Source organism: Carya illinoinensis, chromosome 9 (genome assembly GCF_018687715.1).
Source record: "Carya illinoinensis cultivar Pawnee chromosome 9, C.illinoinensisPawnee_v1, whole genome shotgun sequence".
NCBI lineage: Eukaryota > Viridiplantae > Streptophyta > Magnoliopsida > Fagales > Juglandaceae > Carya > Carya illinoinensis.
This window is the reverse complement of record NC_056760.1, coordinates 22807837-22825363: the sequence shown is the minus strand read 5'-3', so window position 1 is coordinate 22825363 and position 17527 is coordinate 22807837. Positions and strand designations below refer to the sequence as shown.

The 17527-nt window shown below is 34.5% G+C and overlaps 1 protein-coding gene across 1 annotated transcript; it reads right to left on the bottom strand.

Moving 5' to 3' along the window:
* Nucleotides 1-9429: 9429 nt before the first annotated feature.
* On the bottom strand, nucleotides 9430-12715 carry LOC122276930 ((3S,6E)-nerolidol synthase 1-like). Its single transcript, XM_043086818.1, has 7 exons — nucleotides 12563-12715; nucleotides 12191-12473; nucleotides 11695-12070; nucleotides 11357-11575; nucleotides 10982-11120; nucleotides 10618-10866; nucleotides 9430-9800 (listed from the first exon to the last, which is right to left on the bottom strand). Exons 1-7 carry the CDS (start codon nucleotides 12713-12715, stop codon nucleotides 9510-9512), a joined length of 1710 nt encoding a protein of 569 aa, XP_042942752.1. The 3' UTR covers nucleotides 9430-9509.
* Between the last annotated feature and the right edge of the window lie 4812 nt (nucleotides 12716-17527).

Below are 17527 nucleotides of genomic sequence, written 5' to 3'. Positions count from 1 at the left end.
GATTGACTGGCTGGCTCTTATACTTGACTATCTTTCAGCCAAACCTATCTTTTGCTACGCAATTGTTGAGTCAATTCATGGATAAACCCTCATCCAGTCATTTGGCTGCAGCTTACAAGGTTCTAAGATACAGTAAAGCAGCTCCTGGACAAGGGATTTTACTTTCTTCATCATCCACATTTCAGCTACATGCATATTGTGACTTAGATTTGGCTTCTTGCCTAGATTCTTGTAGGTCAACCACAGGTTATTGCATCTTTCTTGGAAATTCATTGGTTTCTTGGAAATCCAAGAAACAAAATGTGGTTTCCAGATCTTCCATTGAAGCTAAATACAGGTCTATGGCCACTACTTGTTCTGAATTACTTTGGCTACGATATTTACTTCAAGATCTTGGTATTTCACATACTCAAGCTCCTCTTCAACATTGTGATAATCAAGGTGCCCTTCACATTACTGCTAACCTCGTATTGCATGAAAGGGCCAAGCATATCGAGCTTGATTGTCACCTTATTCGAGATCAATTTCAAGCTGGGATTGTCTCTACTACTCATTTGTCTTCTAATAATCAATTGGCTGGCATTTTTACTAAAACTTTACCTTCTTATTTGTTGTACTCACATCTCTCCAAGATGGGAGTAGTCAATCTCTACTCTCCATCTTGCATGGGGGTGTTAGAAGACACTGGAGAAACGACATGTGGTTCAAACACTACATATATTCAATCTCTACTAAATCTGCTGTTGCATATATTTAATTGTATTTCATTTGTATTTACATTTTACACATGTCATAAGGTTATTAGAGCAAGTTGTTAGGTAGTTATATTTTTTTGCTGTATATATTTCAACAATTCTCTAATGAACAATAGACAATTTTTGGGAATCCAATTGATCCTTCCTCTCCGTCAATATTTGTTTCTTTGTTTTTTGTGCTTGTTGCCCAAAGCTCCATCTCTCTGGATTGTTACAACATGTTTTCTAACTGTTATTATTTTATTATTGTGGATCATAAAAAATCAAACGTTCGATAATTAATATTCATGTTAAAATATTTAACATAAGGTTTGATAGTGTCAGGTTATAGATTTTTATGATAAGATATTGTACATGCCTGTACCTCACTTTGTTATTTCTTTTTGGTGTAAAAGAGAAAAGCATAAACTGTTTCGTGATACTATAACTTGTTACATGAATGTCCCACCTATACATAAAATTGTATTTTTTTTTTAATTTTTTTATTTGGTTCTACATGTGTAAAATTCTCGCATTGATATTTTTTAACTTTATTTGAAATATGTATTTGAAATTGCATATGTATGTATATTTATGCATATGTATTTTAAATTTCTTCAAATTTTATGAACTGTGAACCGTCCTTCTTTGTATTGTGTCTAAGATGGAAAAAGTGAGAGTTGAGGAAAAGGGCCGTTGTGTGGGTCAGCAGTATGTGGTGTATGATGGCCGCTGTTATCGTCCCAGTAACTCACCACGTATGACGCTGTGAAAAGGGGTAGCGTAAGGTGCTGTGAAGCCCCGAATGGGTGCTACCTGAAAGTTTTGTTTTTGATTTGTGATTGGTGCAAAAACAGAAGGGTGTTGTGGTGGTGCGAGGAGGCTGAGAACCTCCTCGTTGATGCCACTGTGTATGCAGTGCAGGGGGCTTTAAAGCCTAGTGGCCATGATGATTGGTTTTCTTTAAAAAATTAATAATAATAATAATAATAATAATAATAATAATAATAATAATAAAGGAGGTAGGCATGAATGGAGGTGGACCTCAACGGTGAGAGGAGGCTGGGGATGCCATGCCATCTTCTCCTCGCCGGTTATGTCCGTCATCAAGATGTCATGCCAGGCTAGAGATGCCATGAGATGCGGCGTTGCATGATTGAGGGAGGAAGAACTAAACTGAAGTGCAACGTTGTGTGTTGAGGAAAGAAAATAAAAACTTATAGTGTTTTCTTCTAATGTGAGGAAACTTGGGTTGTGGGCTGTAATATCCCATTTTTACGTCCTTTCTAATGAATGATTATTTAAATTATTATAAATATTAGTTCTCTTATTTTAAATTTAATGTGTTATTTGTTGGATTTATTTTATGGTTTTTAAGTTGTGCAATTTATTTTAAAAGGCTTTCTTGATATTATTTATTATTTTGCATTTAAATTGCTCTTTGTTTTATTTTATTTTATTTTTGGGATTTAAATATTTTATTTGATTAATGTTTAGTTGTAGTATTTTTATTTGACTTTTATTTATTTTATTGTGTCTTTTTTCCGTTTATCTCTGATTGGGCTTATTTCTGTTGGATTTTCCTTTGTTTTTGGGCTAAGCCCTTTCATATTCGGGCCCAGCCCATTCCCTCATAAGCCCAGCCCGTGAGCAAGTGAACCCAGCCCCTTCTTTCTCTAAAATGACGAAGTATTGCGACTAGCTGGGCTTTCTTCCTTCTCTTTTCTTCTTCAGCGCCGTTCACTTCTTTTTCTTCTTCCTCTGAAAATTTTTCATGCCGCAACTGTCTTCTTCTCCCTCCCTTATGACACCGAATCCTCCCCGTTTTCGTGTGGTTACTTTGCTTTTTTTTTTTCTTTTGCTGTAAACCGAATCCCCTTTCTTCTATTTTTTCTGCATTTTTATTTCATTAGTTTTCTCCATTGTTGCAGGTCGGTCCGTAGCTTATTGTGCGCCTCTTTCTTCTTCTTCTTTTCTTATGTGTTTCTTGTTATCGTAGTGTAAAAAAAACCCTTGCTTTTTCTCTTGTTTTTCCCCTTGCATTGTGCTCTGTTTTGGACCCCATTTTTCTGCTCTGTTTTTGCTCCAAACGTGAACTTGAGACTCGGTTTTCTCTCTCTTTACCTCTATTATTTTCATGTACAAGATTTTGGGTAAAACCTTGTGATTTTATGAAGTTTTTTCTCTCCAAAACCGTGATCTGTAGCTAGTCCTTGCTGCGCCCTGTTTTGCTCTTGTAGCCGTCAACACCATTTCTATTTCTTGTGAGCCTTTAATTCAAACCGTGTGCTACATTTCCAGGCATTTCTTTCTAGCTTATTTTCAGTAAAAATCAGCCTCTTTTATTCTAAAAATTTCACCTTAAATCCCCTTGTTTTCGAAACCCATTATAGTCTGAAAATTTTTAATTTTTGGTAATTTATTTTCGAGCTAGCTTCAGGAGTTTATTGAGTATTTGATCTTCTAGAATTATTTGCCTTTATAGCATTGTAAGTATTTTTCCGAGCAACTTTTGTAATTTGTTGTTCCGGACTGAGTTTGAGGAGTTTAGGACTCAGTTGGAAAGAAGGAAGGAGTTATTTGTTTGTTTGGTTGATGTTGAGATTTGTTAGAGTATTTTGTAATGTGTAGCATGCATTGTATGGTGCACGCATGAACATGTTTTGTAAAATGAAAATTGGATTTTTATAGTGCATGCATATTCATAGGTATGAATGGAGAATTGAGTTTTCATGTAAAAAAAAGATTTTTGGGTGTGTGTGTCACGACCCCAAGCTGAGATAGGGCATTGTCTTGGTGGAGCTCCTCAAGTCACTCAGGAACGTAATATATTGAGTGATGTTCCTTGAGTTGTCGTTAGGTGACAACGGGATCGGACGAGATGGTAACGCTCTCGTGCCAACTCTGTAGCCCCTCTGCTGGTAGGGGCTAGTGGATACTTGGCTATGAATTGGGCATCGTTCCTTATGAAGTCACATGTATTGTCGTTACCTATGGTGTGACGAAAGGAGCCAGCATGTGTGGATAATCTTTAAGAGAGATCATGGTACATATAGTTAAGAAAATTGATCATTGGTTTTGATAACAGATATTGGGTCATTTTTTGAGAAAATGAAGAGATTTGACCAATGGATTTTATGTTGGGCCATTTTCTGGGAAACTAGTGGGACTGTTTATTGGATTGGATTTTTGGGCCAGATAGGTTTTTGGCGTGTGTGAAAAATTAGAGTGACTTGATGCTTTAGCTTGTGTATTGGGAAGTGTTTTCCTGCCATTTTATTATGTAATTGGTTTACATTATGTTTTTTTTTTTCTGGACTTTTGTAATATTTTTTATACGTTTATCTTTTAAACAAAATTGTATCTTAATAATTATGGTACTTAGATGACTGACATTAATTATCCGTTGTGTTCTTGTTGTACAATTTTTTATATACACACACTTGACACTTAGTGATAGGACGTGTGACCCATGTTTTTATCATCCTGATACTTCAATTTTCGTGTTTCCATACATGAGAGTTGGGGAGCATCACATGGGCTTTGGCCCAATCCAAGACATTAAAACCAACTTTGCATTAAGGTTTCTTCTGATGTTTAAAGTACTTAGGCTATGGGATGGATCGTGCCCTGAGAGAAAAGGATAACAGGCCATTGCTGTGGCCCAGCTTGAAAAAATAAATAAATTGGTCCTATATTGATAGGGCCCAAGGTGGATCGAGCCTTAGAGAGGTCTTATATTTTGTCTTAGGACTTATTTAATAAATTATTATTTTATTTGAATTAGGATTTTAGAAGTTACTGTAGCGCATAACTTTTAAAGCTACAGTACCACGAAACTCTTAAAGCTATAGTACCGTGACACTATTCACTAGGGTTCTTGAGGATGGTTTGTTTAAATCACTTGTAACCTATTTTGAGAAGGTTAGACATTATTGAATTTTAATTGCGAGTTAAGTTTATTTCTTTTCTTCTTGATTGAACTTTTGAACTTATCAAAGGTAAATCACAACCTTTATAGCATTCCTCTTTTGTAATCTGGGTTCTTGAGACAAGTTTTTCAACCGGTCTAGATTTTCATATATTCTAGATTTTTTAAACGAATTTCTCAACGGGTCTAGATTCTTCCATCCAATGACTTGATATTGACTTTCTTGGGTGAGTTTTCAAATTAATTGTGGGTTCAAGAGATTCCAATTCTGCGGGTTCATATCATTTGGTATTTATAGCCAAGTTTCCAATCAACTTTGATTCTATCTTTTATTTATTGCATTTTTAATTCTAGGGTTTCATTGTTCTATGATTGCAAAAGCCAAAAAAAAAAAAAAAGGGCTTGCAAATTTCTCATTATTTTCTAGGGTTTGACTAAATTGCTTATCCCTGGGTTTTGTTTGGCCAAATTACATCATCTTGAGGCTGCTGAGATTATCTTGTTCATTAGGATTTTTGGCTTGGCCAAAATTTCATCTTATTCGTGTTCTTCATCATCTTAGGGTTTCATTGACTCCCTTCAAATTCCTATAAATTATTCTTGTGTGTTGAATTCAATTGTTTAATTTTCACAATTGAAACAATTGTTTGTGATTGAATTGGAAAGAAAAGAAAACAAAACAAAACAAAAATTTCAAAAAAAAACAAAAAAAGATTGTAGAGAAAATAAAAAAAATTTGGATTGAGCCTTATCATCAAAGGGGATAAATACATATCATTATAGTTGGTATATTGTCTTATGATTACTCTTTCCCTCGTATCATTCCCTGAGTCTCGTATTATTTTATTCTTTCCGTGTTTTCTCTTATTCTTATTTCTTGGACCTAATTACTAGTTGGGATAAAATAAAATTGTATTGTCTTGATTGAGTTCAATTATTTCTTAAAGAACTTGAGTAGGGAAACTCTTGAGGTAAAAGGTAAGTGAGCATAAAATAATTATCGGGAAAAAATCAATTAAAAGTGAAACGCGAGTGAAGTGTTATGATTCAAGCGTAAACACATAAGGGAGTGTATGCGGTTTTTACTACTAACATTCTTTTTGTGAAGTACATTACAATGTTTCATAATAGTAACTCAACATAGAAGGGGGTGGTAGACAATTCATTCTTTGTATTGCAGTCTATGTAACAAAAGTTTGAAATGTTAAATTTGGTGTTAGGGGAAGTGAGGGATATGATGGATCAACGAGGTGCAATGATTAGAAATCTACAAGTGGGAGAGATAAGAGGAGACGTGAACCTATTATTAAGAATAAGTATGATAAGAATGAAGAGCATGGTGAGTCTTTTGTTGTCAGACGTGCTCACAATAAACAATTTAAGATGGATGATATAGAGCAACAGATAGAGAATATTTTTCATACTAGATGACGCATCAACAATAAGGTATGTAGTAAGATCATTGATGAGGCGAGTTGCACTAACGTGGCTAGTACTACTTTAGTTGAGAAATTGAATTTACTTACCTTGAATTACCTTAAACTATACAAGTTGCAGTGGTTGAATGATTGTGAGAAGTTTAGGGTAAATAACCAAGTGCTAGTTTTTTTTCAATTGGAAAGTACAAGGATGAGGTGTTTTATGATATAGTGCCTATGCATGCTAGCCATATTTTGTTGGAAAAACCATGTCAGTATGATAGGAGAGTGATCCATGATGGTTTCAGGAACATGTATAGTTTTTAAAATGGTGGAAAAACAATCAAACTTGTTCCTTTAACTCCAACACAGGTCCATGAGGACCAACTGAAGTTGAAAAGTGAAAGTGAACCAAAAAGAAAGAGTGAAAGTGAGATTGAGCAAAAAAGAAAGAGTGAAATAAACAAAGAGAATGAAATGGAAAAAGAGAGTGAGAGTTCAAAAAAAGAGGAGAGTGAAGGAAAAAAAGAAAGTGAAATGGAAAAAGAGAGTAAGAGAAAAAAAGAGAATGAGGCCGAAACATCAAGAGAAAGAGAGTGGAAAAGAAAATAAAGAGGTGGCTAAGAGTCAAGAGAAAAGAGTGGAGCTGCGAGAGACAAAAGAAAGAGAGATTGTAGAGAGAAAATGAAAAATAAAAGTGAGTTTTTATGCTAAGGTAAGCTTTTATACTAATGAATTTAACGAATCTTTGCCTAGTGTTGTTTTTTTTTTTTTGTTGTTGCAAGGATATAAGGTCATGATTCCTAACAGTATGTTTAATGGATTGCCACCTATTAGAAGAATAGAGACTCAAATTGATTTTTTGTCAACTGCGACAATTCCTACCCGACCTTTATTTTAAGAATATGAGTCATTGACGTACTTGAAGGGATAATGTAAGTTGACTAGAATGAATACCAAGTGGGAAGAATGTATAAAAGACTTTTCATCATGTAATCAAATACACACAAGGTAAGGAAATTTTTGTGGTTGTTGCAATATCAATAAGGTATGTCTTTATTTTGATTTTAAAAGCAAAGTTATTGAGATTTGAAGATGATAAGAAATTGCATTCTAATGATAATGACTTTGCTAGTGTGTACGAAGAACATGATAAAGCATTGTTTGGTAAGTGCTATAGACTAGATTGGTATTTGTTTAGAAAAAATATACTTTGTGAGCCTACTAGTCTTTTGCGTGAGCTGCTAGTGCGTATGTGTGGTTTGTTGGGACATTTTGGTGTAATGGCACTGACATTATTGAATTTTAATTATGAGTTGAGTTTACTCATCTTGTTCTTGATTGAACTTTTGAACTTATCAAAGGTACATCACAATCTTTATGACGTTCCTCCTTTGTAATTTGAGTTGTCGAAACAGGTTTTTCAACGAGTCTAGATTCAAATAAAATAAATAAATAAATAAATAAAACATAGGCCATAGAAGTGATTCTCTCCACTCTTCAAATCAAAACAATTTTTTTTATTGATCCTTATCATCAAATGGGATTGAATATATAATTATAGTTGATATCTTATTTTGTAATTACTTTTTTTCTCATATAATTTCCTTGATTCTCATGTTATTTTATTCCTTCCATGTTTCTCTTCTTTTTGTTTTCTTGGACCGGTTGTGATTTAGTTTTAAAAATTTCAAAAGTTCAATCGAACAAGAGGAGTAAACTCAACTCACAATTAAAATTCAATAATGTCTAACCTTATCAAATGAGGCTACAAGTAATTTAAATAAACCATCCCCCATAACCCAAGCGAATAGTGTCGTGGGTACTGTAGTGTGAATAGTGTCACGCTACAGTAATTTCTAAACCTAATTCAAATAAAATAATAACTTTTCAAATAAATTATTGGCCAAAATACAAAGCCTCTCTAAGGCTCGGTCCACCTTGGAGTCCATCATATATAGTAGGCCTGAGTTACTATTGACCTAACATTGTCTCCTTATGAACTATGTTTTGGCATGGGTTACTAAACCAGTCTAGTCCAAACCGAACCGATCAAATTATAAAATAATATTATATTATTATTTTAATATTATTTATTCATTAAAAAAATCTGATTTTTTTATATCCATGTTGTTACTATTAGATACATGTAAGATTTATATAATATTTATTTTGGTTCTTATTTAAATTATTGCTATTATATATAATTGTTTATCTAATATGGGCAAATGATTTACATCAAAATTAGGGAAAACTTGGTTGCCCAAAGGTATAAGATTTTTTTAAAATTTTGGTGAAAAATCATTAAACTTCATAGTAAGATGGACATGATAGAATGTACAATCTTTTTGTCAAGATTTACTTTCAAATGAAGGTTTTGATTCAACTACTAGCTCATCCATCAAAGAAAGATTTGAGGGAATAATTTGTATGTCAGAATTTATTCCCAGAGGAGAATTCTGATATGACAGCTACTTTATCTACAGAATTTAAAATTGAAGAGAACACTTTGTGTGTCAACATTTACTCCTAAAGGAGAATTCTGATGATACAGCTAGTTCATCCATAAAATTTAAAAATGGAGGAACAGTACTTTGTGTATTAGAATTTATTTCCAAAAGATAATTCTGATGATACAACTAGTTTATCTACATAATTTAAAAATTGGAGTAAACATTTTGCACGTTGGGGTACATTGCTAGTATCACAATTTTCACCTTTCGATACATGGGAGTTAGGGGTGCCATAAAAGGACATTGAGCTTTGCTCAACACTTAACCTAAAATGCTTATTACAACCGAAAAATGAACAACTAGCTCCAATGGACCTAAAATAACCCGTCTTCTCATGACATATTTTAAGATATCGTTAATTACAATTTATTCCACTACTAATTGCACTCTATGTGTAATTTTGTATATATTTACATAGTTTGCATAACTTCTCATTTATGAAAATAATCCCATCATGCAATATGCTTCTATTAATTTTTTAAGGAGATACAAGAAGTTCTTGAGGCCTATGTGGGCATTAAGAATCAGTCAAGTGGACACTATAAATTGGATACATTTTTAGTTCACAAAGCTCAAAATAAAGTGCATTCAAATCATTCTAAAGTTAAAAAGACAACCTTGTTCTTATGGAGAGTTTTTGGTCATGTATAGAGAGGTTATGAGTGCATCATAGATAAATTTTCCTTGCTAGGTTGGCTTTTGGGCCCCAGAAAGTATTCAAAGTTGTCGATTAATTAGGAAAAATCTACTAGAAGAAATTCTTCATTTATTTTTGAGTATCAAGCTCATATATAGAAATATATATATATATATATATATATTAATATCCAGCACTAGTAATTTTCAAAGATGGGGGCCGCTCTTTGGTATACATTATGAAAAAGATCGAGCTCGGATTTTTCAAAAGGCTGCCCTACACAGACACACTTTCATAAAGCACTGATTTTACATGCTCCTCCAGGCTTGGAAGACCATGATTTTCATCATAATTATACAGTAATGGAACCATTCTTGCAATATTAAGAGATGCCTTGGTGAATGATGCTGGAAATGGATTTGGAGAGAGACACTCTTTGTTTAGGCATTTCCATGCATCTGAAATCATATTCAGAACCTTCTCTCGTGCCTCTTTGATTGAACAATCTTGGTGTTCCTTCAAGTAGTATTCTATGTATGATCCATCACGGCCATCTTGACTCTCATCCTACAATTGCATGAACCATATGTGTGATGAAATTACTCTAGATTTAAGTAATTACATGCTTAAGAAGGATTCATCTTAATTTGGAAAATTAATGTCACGGCATACATCTTGGACTCTATCAAATATCAGACAACATCGTTAGTCACACTGTTAATATAAATGCGCATAATATACAAGTTTTATTTATAGGTATTTCATGCACATTCAAGTTATTATTTCCTTTACACCATTTTTTTTTCCTTCATTAATATCAATAATAAAGCTTGATTTCTATTGCTTAAAAATACCATGGTCACAGATATCCAAACCACTAGCCACCAAATTTACGCATTGACCATTGAGAGAGAGAGAAAGAGAGAGAGAGATTGGAACCCACCCACTTGGAGCCCTCTCTCCCTTTCTATCCTCTAAAACCAACAATTAGTATTGGAGTCCGATCCTTACCTCCTGAACATTCCTTCATTCTAAATATCTAGCCGATTTATAGGTTTGTATATATATATACACACATATGTATGCATAAATATATACATATATATATATATATATGTATACATACATAGATATCTTTATAAAAACATACCTCATGATTTGTTCATTGCAATCAGTCTAAAAGATGTTTATTACCCAAAAACCTCACCTAATTGGTTTGTTTTTGGATGATTAGGTAGATCATAATTAATTTCCCCCACGTCTATATATCTTATCGAAAAGGATCAAGGATTTCCTATATGATGCGGATGATATGTCGGCTTAAATTTTAAAACAAAATGTGAGTATTCAAAATAGTGAATTTCATGTAGTAAAAAAAATGTACCATGGCACTTCCAAGATCATCCCAAAGCCGAAGAATCGTTGCTGGAAAAGATATAATGCCTGGCATGTTCTCAACAAGGTCTTCAGTTTCCTCAGTTATTCGTTGACCCAAAAGAAAGAAAGTGTGAACTAGTACCACGTGTACTCCTGAGCTTACAATTGCATTCTCCAAATAGTCTTTCGACTTTGGTGATTGCCCTAAAGCAAACCATTGTGCCTCAACTAGAAATGCATTGCACAAACTAGCCCACTGCAAAAATTATATAGAAAGTTGTCATTTTTATCATTTTCACCGAGATCTAGCGAGTGTGGAGAAGGAACATGTGGGAATTAGCAAAGTATTGTCATGATTCATGGACATTTACCATTTTTCTTAGAGAGTCTAGTGGGTTCGAGCCATGCTTTTGATCTATCTTTTGGCTAATTTCCTCAGTGATATCATACAGAGCCTTGAAGCATATCTTCATGTATTCGGGTAACTGATCGAGAGTGCCAAAATCCCATCTGCGTGCAACAATTTATTTTGCAATGAATAATCATTATATGGAAAGGGAACATTAGTTCTGTAAAAAGTAATGCTCTTCATTTTTATTTTATCATTTTCAATCACACTTTTTATGTGGCAAATTTTAAGTAATTGTCATTTTAAGTGGTTGATAAAATAAACTAATGTGTCACACAAATAATTGTCATTTAATGTCCAAGATGAAGACTAACTCTTCTGTGGAACATATGCATACTTGTTGATGGCTTCTGTAAAAAGAGTGACCTCCTCAAGCGTCCCGTGCACGTCAAAAATGTCGTCTATGATGTAGATAAGAGAAATGGGTTTTGTGAGCTCAACCCTTTCGTCCGACAAGTCTGGATCTACGAGACAGACCATGGAACAAATGTACCATTTTAATGGTTGGTTCCTTGCAAACTTTAGCTCCTTAGCCAAACCAAGATCTCCCCACCATCTAAGATGAAAAGATTGACATTAAAGGGAGGCTATGACATTAGTGTATGTAATGGTATATATAATAACTGAACACACAAGACACATATATCTAGTCAAGTTATTATATACAAAACCTACTTCGAAATTTGAGCGATTTCCTTTTGGTGCATAGATTGGGTCATATTGAAATCCATTTTTGCTAGTTGAAGTAAATCATTCAACCGTCCACTTGAGCCTTGGGAATTATCAAAAAACTCTTTGGCCGTGAAACTTGCCAAGCTTTTGTGATAAGGATGTCCCAAAGTTTTTCCAACAACTCTGGCGTGATTGATGTTATCACAATCTTTCTCCCATGCTTTCAGAAGCTGCTCACAAACTTTTCCAGCTTCATCAAGTACATCTTCGCCTTCTATATTCAGATGTGAAGCTTCATATAAAGCCATCAATCCTTCAATGTCTTCACTCAGTTCTTTGTTAAAAATCCCCTCCTCGTCCTTGAATTTGTTAAATACATCTGCTCCAAAAAATATATGCATGATCACCACATGTCTTCCATTCTTATATATACTAAATTAAGAAACCCTTATAACTGTGATCAGAGCTCGATCGGATTCCATAAAGCATGAATACTTACCGGGAGCCACATAGTAAGCTTGTTGTCTCAATAGTCGAAAGCGCAGTGCAACCACGTGAAGATCATCATGATGACCGTACTTACCATGAGTAATGTATCTTACATATTGCCTCCGTAAAATTGCTTCAATCTCTTCCTGGAAGTGGTAATCAATGTTCAGGCGTTGTACTGCATCAATCATACTTAAACCTTCAAAGGGATCTTCCGCTTCTTCTGCTACAACATTCCTCAGTATGTTCCTGCATACTTCCAATTTCTTTGCATGTTGGACACCAAAACAACTCTGCAAACGAAGAGAATGAGGTTTAGAAATTGGAAAAAACATACGGTTCTTAATTATAAACAGAAAAATGTAACAGAAGTACTAACTACGGTATTAGCATCTTTATTTCTATAGTTGTCTGCATATTGCAAGGAGGAAGAAGCCAACGCGTGATCTTGGGCAATGTTCCAGTACTGCTTGCTGGAACTGGATAAAGAGGTCAGGCTAAAGGGTTTCGTGTTGCTAATATTCGAGAATGCCATGAAGAATTAATGAGTAATATCAGCGATCGATCGATCAAAGATAATGTCTCTTAATGAATTTACCAAGTTTGCAGTTGGTGCAAGGAACTAATGTTTGATCCTATTTATAGTACGTGCGCCATAAACGATCATGTGATCATTGTGATCGTCATCAAATTGTAAACAGCTAGACTACGAATTCTAAGCATGAATTTCCTTTGCACTATTATCTAATATATATATATATATTCGCACACATGCAAGTTTTAAATTCCACTTCTTATGCAGCTTATTTTTCTTCTGCTATAGAGCATTCACACCCAGCTTGGCATAAGCATCAGTTTGCGAAAATATGAGGAAAATAGACTAGATTTGGCCAAAAATCGTCCCACATCCGGCTGTTTAAAATATCAGGATTTTAAGTTTACAACAGTAACTCCCTGTTAAGGAAAAAGACAAGTCAGCAGACAAACAAAGCCAGCACAGCAGAACAATGTTGAAACCTCTAGAAACTTGAATTCCTCAATGGTGGAATTGGTGTCAATAAATCCTGCAATCTTGTAAAACCTTTTAGTCTCTTTTCTGAGTTTTGCTACATACAAACATAGTCGAACACTAATCTATATACTAATACTGATTTATTTATACTTAAAATTTAAATTAATTCTCTTTTCAATAAAATCTATTTTTTGACCAATCACATCACATTGGTGCACAGATTAGTACACAATTATGCTTGCAACTATATTTTTTTCTTTTCTTTCTCTATATATACATGTAAATGGGCACTGAAATCTGTACAAAAACAGAGTATATCAATATACCCATTCCTTTGAGCATTCTGTCCAGCTGCTGGTGTGCACTCTGGGTCTTTTGATTTATAAAAATCCAATTTCATTAATATTTTATTAACCCTCAACAAAATCATTTCATTAATCCTCAATATATTTATATGAATACAAATAAATTAATAAATTGTGATTAGAAGAGCAAGTCCACTTGTTTATACATGACTAATATATATATTTGACTGTTTCGAAAAGTCCCAAGAATTTTATAAAAAGCACGTTAGAGATGAATTGTCGAAAACATGAGCATGCAGGTCCAGCAGACCAAAGCATAACTTGCTTGACTCTTCTTCGATCGATCGATTTATAACTTTTATTTTTAAAGTAGTTTCCAAAAATCAACATAAAATACCTGCTCAATTCCATTTCAACGTACGTGTTGAAATACTAGAAATACTTATGGTGACTAAAACCAGCGGCCAACCCTGAATTTTCCTCCACCCAAAACTCTGTCCTAATATGATTGCATATTGGCTGTAACAAAGTCGACTACGACGACGATCTTGAAATGACCTAGATGCGCCTTTAAGAGCTGGACTTGCGTATTAAGACCAAGAAAAGCGGACGGAGCAGTGATCAAAGACGCATCCATGATCAAAGGCCGAGTTGATGGAGTGGGTCAAAGACTGTAAAGAATTTGACGAAGAGAAAACGAAAACGATATGGGTTAGTTGGAACCATCCCCAACATTTCTAGTCGGAGGCTGAATCTCAGGTTTCAGTAGTTGGTGTCATTGAACGTACCCTAATGCAAGTCCAAAATAACCACAAAACTGCATAAATTTATTTGCAACTGCCTAGTCAAAGATGATTTGTTTGACATAAACTCTATATCCTACACGAAAACTTCTATTCATAAGCCGCATACACCACACATCACTCTCTTTTTATTATTTTTTAAATTTTTTTCTCTTATCAAATGTGTAGTATATAGATGAGTAGTAAAAGAATTCAATTATTTTAAGATGAATAAAACTAAATAAAATTTTAAAAGAATTTTAAAAAATAAAAAAATAAAAAATTATGTGGTGTGTGATGTATGAGACTTATGAATAGCAAAGTTAATTGTACACACCAATATCTAATAAATTTAAATTATCCTAATCTTATCACTTAATTTAATAAATTACAGCCAGGCTAAATTAATACCTCTATATCCAATTATAGTGGGACACAAAGTCTCTAGATTTCATGATGGTTAGAAGTTTATAAATAATACTAAGGGGTTAATAAGTTCTCACCTATAATATTATTATGTCTCTAGCTATTGGGAGATACTCGGAAATAAAGTTGTTAAAGTGATCATTCTCTTATATTTAGATCAGATTCATTATTAAATTGTAATGGAGGGAGGTACGTGTTAGAAGACACTGGACAAACGACATTCAGTTTAGACACTACGTAAATCTTGCTGCTGCATATATTTTGTTGAGGGAAAAATAAGCGTATTAGCATATTCTTGTGAAAACCTGTGTAAAATAGTGTTGTAACAAGTGTTGTTGCGGAAAGGCTTGAAAATTGGTCAAAGAAAGTGACTTCGCTCGACCCTCGCTCGACAGAGCGCTCGAGTGAACTTGGGCAGATTGCACCGCTCGACCCTCGCTCGACATACAGCTTGACCGAAGTTAGGTAGATTCAACCGCTCAACCCTCGCTCAACATTGAGGTCGAGCGACACACTCTGAGCGAACCCAGGCAGAGTGTATCGCTCGACCCTCGCTCGACACTGAGCTCAAGCGAACTCAGGCAGAGTCGACCGCTCGATACTCTCTCGACATGTCGCTCGAGCGAACTTAAGCAGATTGTCTCGCTCGACCTTCGCTCGAGCCAATGTTCCAGATCTCTTACAATGTAGGGTTTTGAAGCGCCTCATTTGATGGGAACTATAAATAGAACAGCTTAACTTCTGTTCTTGGTGTGGAGAATCAGAGCAAAAACCTTAAGGGCCTCCAAGAACTTCTTAGAGCAAACTCTCCCCCATTTGGTTGATTCTCTCTTGGATAAACATTTCTCCACCACAACACATTCAAAATCAACTCTTACTTGAGTCCATTGAAGTGGACATTTTTGTTGGCCGGAAGAGTCCGGAGCTGCCGTTGATGCAGAGATCGAGAGGTTCTCGTGGGAAGCTATAGGAAGGTCGGAGTTCCGACACTACATGCGTGTAGAGATCGAGTGGGTCACTCGTGGTGTTGCAAGCCAAGTTTAGCTACTACAAAGGTTTTGTGAGTGTCTCTAAATTGATTGTAACAAACTAAAATTTCTATAGTAGATTTGAGGTGGTGTCTTACACCCGGAGTGGTTTTAGATTTTGAAGATGTTCTTTAAATGAGTTTCCACTCCGTGATCAAAATCATGTGTTGATTATGTGTGTTATTCGATTCATTTATTAACTGCTTGTTTGTCTAATTTTCAAAAGGCCATAAAAATTGGATTACACCTATTCACCCCCCCTCTAGGTGTAGTGTTGGGTAGAACCACTGCTTTTTCATATTTAATTATATTTTATTTGTATTTACATTTTACACACGTCATAAAGTTATTAGAGCAAGTTGTTAGGCATTTATATTTTTTTGCTATGTATATTTCAACATTTCTTTGATGAACAGTACACAATTTTTGGAAATCTAATTGATCCTTCGTCTCCGTCAATATTTGCTTCTCTATTTTTGTGCTTGTTGCCCAGAGCTCCATCTCTCTAATTGTTACATGGTATTGAGAGCTATTGAAAAGCAATCCTGATGGAAAACGAAATACCTACACACTCACCACGCCCTCATTCTCCGAGCCCCAATTCACCCATTTTTCGAAATCCTAATTCCCAACTAAGGGTTGTGGCAGAAAAGTTTGCTTTTAACTTAAGGCTTATAACTTAAAGTTTAATATGTTAAACTCTACTATTAAAAAACTATTTATTGTTTGGGATCCGTATGTCTAAAATATTTTCAAATATATTAGATTTGTTTGAAAACAAATTAAAAAAAATCACTTTTTGAGATAGAAATGACATAAAAGGGCATATACTTAATAAAAATCAAGTATTATAATAAAATAATAACAAAAATAGTGTAATAGATTTTTCAGTAATTATAATGAAAAAGAAAATCTCTTCAACGATGAATAAGTGATAGGAGAATAAAGAAAAATATTTATGGGCAAAGTCTTGATACCAGAATAATGAAAAATATAGATGGACAAAGTTGTTATTGTGCTAAAGTGCTTTTGATGCTTTTGTTCAAATGTAGTTTTCTGTTTTTTCTTGGTGTAGAAGTACTTTGAAATAAAACTACCAAACGGATAAATTTTGTTATTTAAGCACTTTAGACCATTCTACCGCACTTTTTAGATCTCTCACCGCAATCCTAAACAGGTCCTAAACACGCATACCCATCCCTTATACCTCAATCTCACCGATCCCTCAAACCCTTTCCTTCTTGATCATGGTGATAATTAGGCCATCACCCTCGTTTATGAACTTCTAACCACCGATAACTATGCTACATAGTCTAGAGCCATGCGACGTGCTCTTTGAGCCAAGAATAAGCTTGGCTTCATTTCTGGTACCCTGTTGAAACCTACCTCTCCTACAGATCCATTACTTGATCTATGGGAGAGGTGCAACGATATGGTTCTTTCCTAGATCCAGAACTCCACTAGCCCTTCACTTAAATCATTTTTTGGTCTTCGTCGATGATGATAACGAGATTTGGCAAGACCTGTATGATCGTTTTTGAAAAGCAAAACGGTCCACGAATTTTTCAGTTGAAGAAGGATTTAGCTAGTCTTCTTCAAGAAAGCGATTTTGTAAGTATTTATTATGGTAAGTTCAAATCATTCTGGGATGAGTTTTCCATTTACGATCCTTTTTCCTACATGCACTTGTGGTACTTCAAAAACTCTTATGAATCATTATCAAAGGGACTGTGTTCTTCAGTTTCTGATGGGACTTAATGAATCATATTCCCCCATTAGAGACCAAATTATGTT

Bases quoted from the DNA above. Each gene is read 5' to 3' on its own strand.
- LOC122276930 (XM_043086818.1), bottom strand. From the start codon at position 12,715: ATGGCATTCTCGAATATTAGCAACACGAAACCCTTTAGCCTGACCTCT. The intron at 10,867-10,981 runs GTAAATGTCCAT...TAATTTTTGCAG, and splicing joins TAGACTCTCTAAGAAAAATG to TGGGCTAGTTTGTGCAATGC. The intron at 9,801-10,617 runs GTACATTTTTTT...ATGCAATTGTAG, and splicing joins ATGATCTTGGAAGTGCCATG to GATGAGAGTCAAGATGGCCG.